Source organism: the organism of the source record quoted next, assembly GCF_019968985.1.
Source record: "MAG: Porospora cf. gigantea B chromosome Unknown PgB_NODE_1530_length_5575_cov_116.426, whole genome shotgun sequence".
Lineage (NCBI taxonomy): Eukaryota > Apicomplexa > Conoidasida > Eugregarinorida > Porosporidae > Porospora > Porospora cf. gigantea B.
Genome location: NW_027178696.1, coordinates 1 through 5,575, shown reverse-complemented (window position 1 = coordinate 5,575; position 5,575 = coordinate 1). Strand labels below are relative to the sequence as shown.

General features: G+C 54.1%; 3 protein-coding genes across 7 annotated transcripts; 1 reads left to right on the top strand and 2 right to left on the bottom strand.

The window, feature by feature from the left end:
- Positions 1–227: 227 nt before the first annotated feature.
- KVP17_004224 (uncharacterized protein) lies at positions 228–1,295 on the top strand (the record flags this gene model as incomplete). Of its 2 annotated transcripts, XM_068522227.1 has the most annotated exons (4): positions 228–566; positions 593–946; positions 975–1,183; positions 1,211–1,295. In XM_068522227.1, the coding sequence occupies 4 exons, from the start codon at positions 228–230 to the stop codon at positions 1,293–1,295; spliced, it is 987 nt and encodes a 328-aa protein (XP_068378355.1). The 2 variants fall into 2 exon arrangements, with proteins under 2 accessions (XP_068378355.1, XP_068378354.1); XM_068522226.1 differs by lacking the exon at positions 1,211–1,295 and having other exon boundaries at positions 593–1,018.
- A 38-nt stretch (positions 1,296–1,333) lies between these two features.
- On the bottom strand, positions 1,334–4,455 carry KVP17_004222 (uncharacterized protein; the record flags this gene model as incomplete). 3 transcript variants are annotated; one of them, XM_068522223.1, is made up of 4 exons in its annotated part: positions 1,334–1,906; positions 1,935–2,057; positions 2,086–4,395; positions 4,423–4,455. In XM_068522223.1, the coding sequence occupies 4 exons, from the start codon at positions 4,453–4,455 to the stop codon at positions 1,334–1,336; spliced, it is 3,039 nt and encodes a 1,012-aa protein (XP_068378351.1). The 3 variants fall into 3 exon arrangements, with proteins under 3 accessions (XP_068378351.1, XP_068378349.1, XP_068378350.1); XM_068522221.1 differs by lacking the exons at positions 1,935–2,057; positions 2,086–4,395; positions 4,423–4,455 and having other exon boundaries at positions 1,334–1,897; XM_068522222.1 differs by lacking the exons at positions 1,334–1,906; positions 4,423–4,455 and having other exon boundaries at positions 1,987–4,209.
- An 80-nt stretch (positions 4,456–4,535) lies between these two features.
- Positions 4,536–5,575, bottom strand: KVP17_004223 (uncharacterized protein; the record flags this gene model as incomplete). Of its 2 annotated transcripts, none has more annotated exons than XM_068522225.1 (1): positions 4,536–5,575. In XM_068522225.1, a coding segment is annotated over one exon (1,040 nt), but the record flags the coding sequence as incomplete, so codon positions are not given. The 2 variants fall into 2 exon arrangements, with proteins under 2 accessions (XP_068378353.1, XP_068378352.1); XM_068522224.1 differs by having other exon boundaries at positions 4,536–5,330.

Below are 5,575 nucleotides of genomic sequence, written 5' to 3'. Positions count from 1 at the left end.
CCAACACCCACCCCAGCACCAGATTCCCTATCCGATAGGTACGTTGCCACCTCCCCCTGTGCGTCCTCCAGTGAACGGTTCCTCCAAGCCCTCTCTTTTCGGAGAAAAGAAAAAGGTAGGCGCAGCATGTGTATCGATGTTAGACTCTACTCCAGGGTCTGTTTGGCTAGATGAGGAATGCTTTGTGGTGCGTGGTGCTATTTTGAATCGCCATTGTAAATCAGGAAATGAGCGGTGTCGACTGGTCTGGTCTTCTGAAGTGGAGCCTGCAGCACACAGATGGCACGGTTGACGGGCACATCGACGAAGCGGATCGCGACTTTCTTCAGGAGGCAATCAAACACGCCATGAGTCAGGTGAGAGACCCACACGAGGCAGTCATCGAGGCCTTGGGGCAGCTGAAAAGCGAGGACGTGACCGTTCAGCTTGCTGGGCTCTCAATCGTCAACAAATGCCTCGACGAAGCACCAGAGGTCTCGAGAAACCTCGCAAAACTTGGGGCTGTCGGTCCTCTGTTCACCTGCCTGCAGTCGAGTGATCCACGGGTGGTGGAACTGGTGCTGGACGTAAGTAGACGGCGCTCTGAACTCAGCTGTGCTTCGCGTTCGCACTTCCCAACAACACCGCTCTCCAATCCATCGTCCACGAGCAAAAAGGGCTTACGAAGTTCTGCTTGTGTCTTCAAGCAAGTTCCAGTGCCGTGGATAAGAAACGGGACGTGATAACCCCTGAGGAGATCGCGAAATGGTCAAACGTGCAGGTCAAATGTTTCGGTTGTCTGGCCGCTTTGATTCGTAACCACCCTGAATCTACAGCAGCCTTCGCCCAACGAAACGGACTTGTGTGGATAACCTACGGCCTGAAAAGCAAGAACTGGCGCCTTCAGCAGAAGGTCTTCACCTTAGCTACCTACCTGTGTCCTCGAGTGCCCATTCCACGCGAAACCGTAGGACATTCCTCTGATCCTAACGCAGCTGACTCGATGGACAGCCGAACTTTCAGTAATGCTACGGACTGATCTCTATCTGACCATCGGTCCTCAACATGGCGAGCTCATGGCGCAGTTTCTGCAAGCTCTGGCACCTTCACTGATTAAGGAGAGCTTGCCTGTGCTCCCCCAAGTAGCCACTGTTGTTGGTGAGCGTGCCACTCGATTGGATAAAATGACTTCGGAGAGCCGGGAGTAAGAATTTGTGAACCACACACACAGCAACCCGGAAATTGATGACTTCAGCATCGAGGTTGAGCTTTTGAGGGAGATCGTTAACACGCTGGAGAATCACACGACTCGATGAACTATTTGACGAGATCTGACACACCACGCGACAGCACATCACTCTTCAAGGTTGTAGAGCATGATGAATGTGTAGTAGGGTATTGCTTCTCTCAACTCGAATGTGAGCAGCGCCAGCAGCAACGCCGATGCACGGCGCTTCTCGTCAACAGAGTCCTCACTAGCAGCTTGCAGTGGCTTACAAAGGAAGGAGATGGCCACCACGATCGGAAATGTCTTCCGAATCAGGTATGAGCCGACATCTGGTGTCCCGTTTCTGGCCGTATCCAACCGGCAAACGAGAAAGCGTAGAAGCCGAAGATGCTTGAACAACGCGGAATTGCGACTTCCGCTTAGAATTAACGCAGTAGCCACACCACACCAGCAGATTGCCAGAAACGGAACCTTCGTGGAGACCGGCACATTACGACTCGCATTGGTGATGGCCTCCTGGAGCTGCTGCACGCGAGACTGATCTCCAGTAGCTCTAAACCGAATACCGTAGACAAGGGCCATACCGGATATTAGAGGTAGGGATATGCCCTCGGTCGTCGCCCGCGCCAAGTTAGAGGCTGCTGATTCAGGGGGAAATGTGTCCAGAGCCCAGTACTCTGACAAAGCCATAGAGGCTCCCTACGTAAACGATGCCAAGTCAGCTCACCGTCAGGAAGGCCGTGAGGGAGTCGCCCTTGTCCCAAAAAACTTCCACCTGTTCACGAGTTTGGGTCTGCATCCGACCAAAGGATGCAAGTCCCATGGCCAGCGCGAAGCATGCGGCTGTCCGCTGCGTTGAGCCTATAACTCCGCCTCACCGAATCGTGCATAACCTCTGACAGGGATCGGTGCCCCTCGCGACTGTCGCTGCGGATGGCGTCGTTGTGCGTCTCTGATGACTGTAAAGACCCGTAGAACTTAGAAAGAACCCAGCCGTCGGCCGCCACTGGAATGGAGGTCATAGTAGACGAATCCAGTCCTTGGCGGTAAATACGGCCAAGTAGTTTAAGTGTACTTCCCGTTTCTTGATCTGTGAGAAGTCCGAGCGACAAGACCCCGCAGCACATCTCACCCACTGAAGGCACTCTGGCGCCTTGGGTTAGAAAGCTACCAAGGTAGTCTTGGAGTCCCCGGTCATCAGACCCGCAGTTGAGCAAGCCTACACCGAGTAAACTGGACTGGACTACCTTAGCCGATCGCCGTATGATGTGGTATAAAAGCGCAATCTTGGGGTGCTCCACGCCTACGTTTTCGTAGCCTGATTCCCCTCCGACGAGGAAGCTAACAGTGGGACTCAGATGAGCCAGTAGAATCCGTGTGCGATCCGGATTGCATCCGCCGACATTCCAGAAGTACACACCTAGAAGGTAGCCTTCCACGAGCAGCCCCTTCAAACACGCGGTCTCCTCCTTCCCTTCCGCTCGGTCGGCTCCGAGATTGAGTTCGGCAAGCGTGTCTAGGCAGTCCAAAAGCTCTAGGGGATTCACGTCTCGTCGGCGATGGAGGAAGCCACATAGGACGCCCCCCAGCCCCGTTTGCAGCAGCGTCTCGTAAGCCCTAACGCACAGTCCTTCTGCCTCGTCGGCCGTAATGTCTGGGTCCCCCACGACTTTCTCCCTTATCAGAAGCATGGTGCGCTTCATCTCACAACGGAGTGACGAAAGATGTCGACTCACGACGCAGAACAGCTCATCGACGTCGGAAGTACCAGGACGCGCACCGAATGGCCGCTCGAGGTCCGAAACTTCAGGGTTGCGGCTACCTATGCAGTATCCCTTGAAGAAGGCGTCCAGCAGCACAACTCCTTTTGGTCTGTCCATGAAAGGCAACTTCTGTGGCTTGACCTGACCAGAGGCCATTCGTACCACACTCTTAACCCACTCAAAGTCGTCTCTCGAAGTGAGCCAATACGATGCAACATGGGAGCAAAAATCGGCGACCACGCTGCTGAAGAACCTTTTGTCGCTAGGCAAGTCGCAAAGCGGCGTCCTCAGGTTACGCACCATCCGCTCGGCCTCGACCAAGAGATCCGCATTCGTCTCTTCGTCAACGCGTTTGGAGACCTCTAGCTCCTTCCGCAGACAGATCCGGTGAATTTTCTGCCGGTCCACTTCCGTCGGCTCAGTGCAGGGCATCGGAGAGATCAGCTGTGCCACGAGTGATGGTGGATGCTTTCGGCAAATCAACCCCTCCTGTGCCATTAGAACCTGCACCTTGGCCACCATCAGCATTACCGCTCTATCGATGGGCTGCTCCAGCATCACCTGCGACTGCCCTCCTAGCCAGTTGTCCGCGTCATCCATGCTTTTCCATGTCTTCAGCAGTTCCAAACACCGCTGAAGATACCTCCAATCCCAGAAGCAATTCTTTGCTAATCTGCGGGCAAACTGGCAGTTCAGCCCCCTTGTCGGGCGCTCGAGTAATCCAAACAAACTCTCCCTGGCCGGCATCATTCCCTTCAGTTCCCCCATTCCACAGGCAGAGCACACTTGCCAGGAGTACTCCCACAAGCTCCAGCAATCGGTGCTCTCCATCACCAGAAACTCGTTCAGCACTGAATGAGAGATCACTCTCGGTACTACCGCTGCGGGGAATCCCACACAAGACAGAATGTGGACTTCGTAGGGTACGACCCCCCGCGAGCAAGCCACTACAGTGTCCACGGCTTCACTAACCACTCCTCGGTGGTACGTAACGTCCACTCCAGCGGCCAATGGGCCTCCACGAACCAGCTCCTTGAATATGAGCCGGCCGCGGGACTGCTGGACCTTGAACACAGACACGCAGTCGTCTGGTGTCAAGCCCACCAGCAGTCCTGCTGATGGCTCTGACGACACCCATAAAAAGTCGGGCGCTGAACACGGCTCCACTACCAGTTCGTGGCCTGCGACGCACAGCGCAGTGTAGTGAACTCGCTTTGGCACCTCGCATTCGGCGTCCATGCCCTGGATCACACAACAAATGTGAGGCATCAGCAGCCAGAAAATTCTGACGTCCTTTAACAAGCAGGGTAGCTTCTGCGAGGAGAGGAGATACGGTACCTGCGGGCCTACTATGTTGAAGAGCGTCACCGCTCCGTCCCCGCAGTCGACAACGTACTCAGACCCATGGGCCGTCAATGACAGCGCCTAATCAGAAGACTCCAAAGAACTCACAGTGCCCCCTTTGCAGGAATGAACTGATGCCATCCACAGGAATTAATATCAGTCACGAGTGTGGAAAGCAGATGGAGATTTGTGAAGCGACGAACCATTAGATCGGAGATTTTTTACTTTTTAATATCCTTTGCATTCAGCAGAGTAACGGAGATCTCAAGAGACCCATTTGAGGCCTTGGTCCGCTTTTCTGGAGGAAGTGTCGCTTCGAGACTGCGCTTCCGTAACTGCGATAGCTTCGACAGCTCTACGTCACGCCTGTCAGCTGCTTCGGAGGGATCTTGTTTCACCCATGCTGGGAGTTCTTGACGGATTACATGCTTCATCTCGAAGGCGAACTTGTCAGCGTAGTGCTGTCCTTCAGGCCAACTATGTAGGATATCAAAGAACTCCCTGATGTGTGGTCTCAAGTCAACGGATTTTTGGCTAACGTCGAGACCGAAGAACATGGCGCAGGAGCAGTCGTACCGAGGATCCTCGTACGGATACTTGCGAGCACTTGGCCGAACCTCGAGCCCGTCAATGACCTCGAACTTCCGAATCAGCAGCCGCAGCTTACTTTCAACCCAACCGGACCATCTTTCGAATATCTGCTCTGAATCTGCTAGTATGTCCATCTGCAGGAAGTTCTTGTGGCCAGCAAACAAGTCGTATGGCTCTACCATATCACCCCAGGCCTTGGATCCCTCCTCGATTTCCTTAACAATCCCAGCGCCCCTTGACAATTCTTCTTGTAGAACTCTCATAGTGGTGTCCGTTACGTTGTGAGTTGAATTCATGGATGGAAACGCCGGAGTCAGAATTGGCATCTTGTGACTGCGGTCGTGGATGTTACGTTTTGGATCCCAGACTCGGAACTGGGCAAGGGCAACCTTGTTGGCTGGGGGTTGTTCGACAGGGCAGAGCATGATTGGTCTGCGTCGCCAGGACCACTGAGGGTAGATCAAGAAGAATCGGTTGATCAGTTGACTTGCGGTAAAGTACGGGTACAACTGGCATATCCGAGCCGCCAGGATCGCCCAAGACACCCCTCCCAAGTAACCAAGCACGTTGCTGTACACCCCCCGAACGGTGGCCCAGTATTTGATGAACCTCAGGGTCGTTTTGAACTCTTGCACGTTAGGGACGAGCTTAAGGATGCGTTCTGCAACTC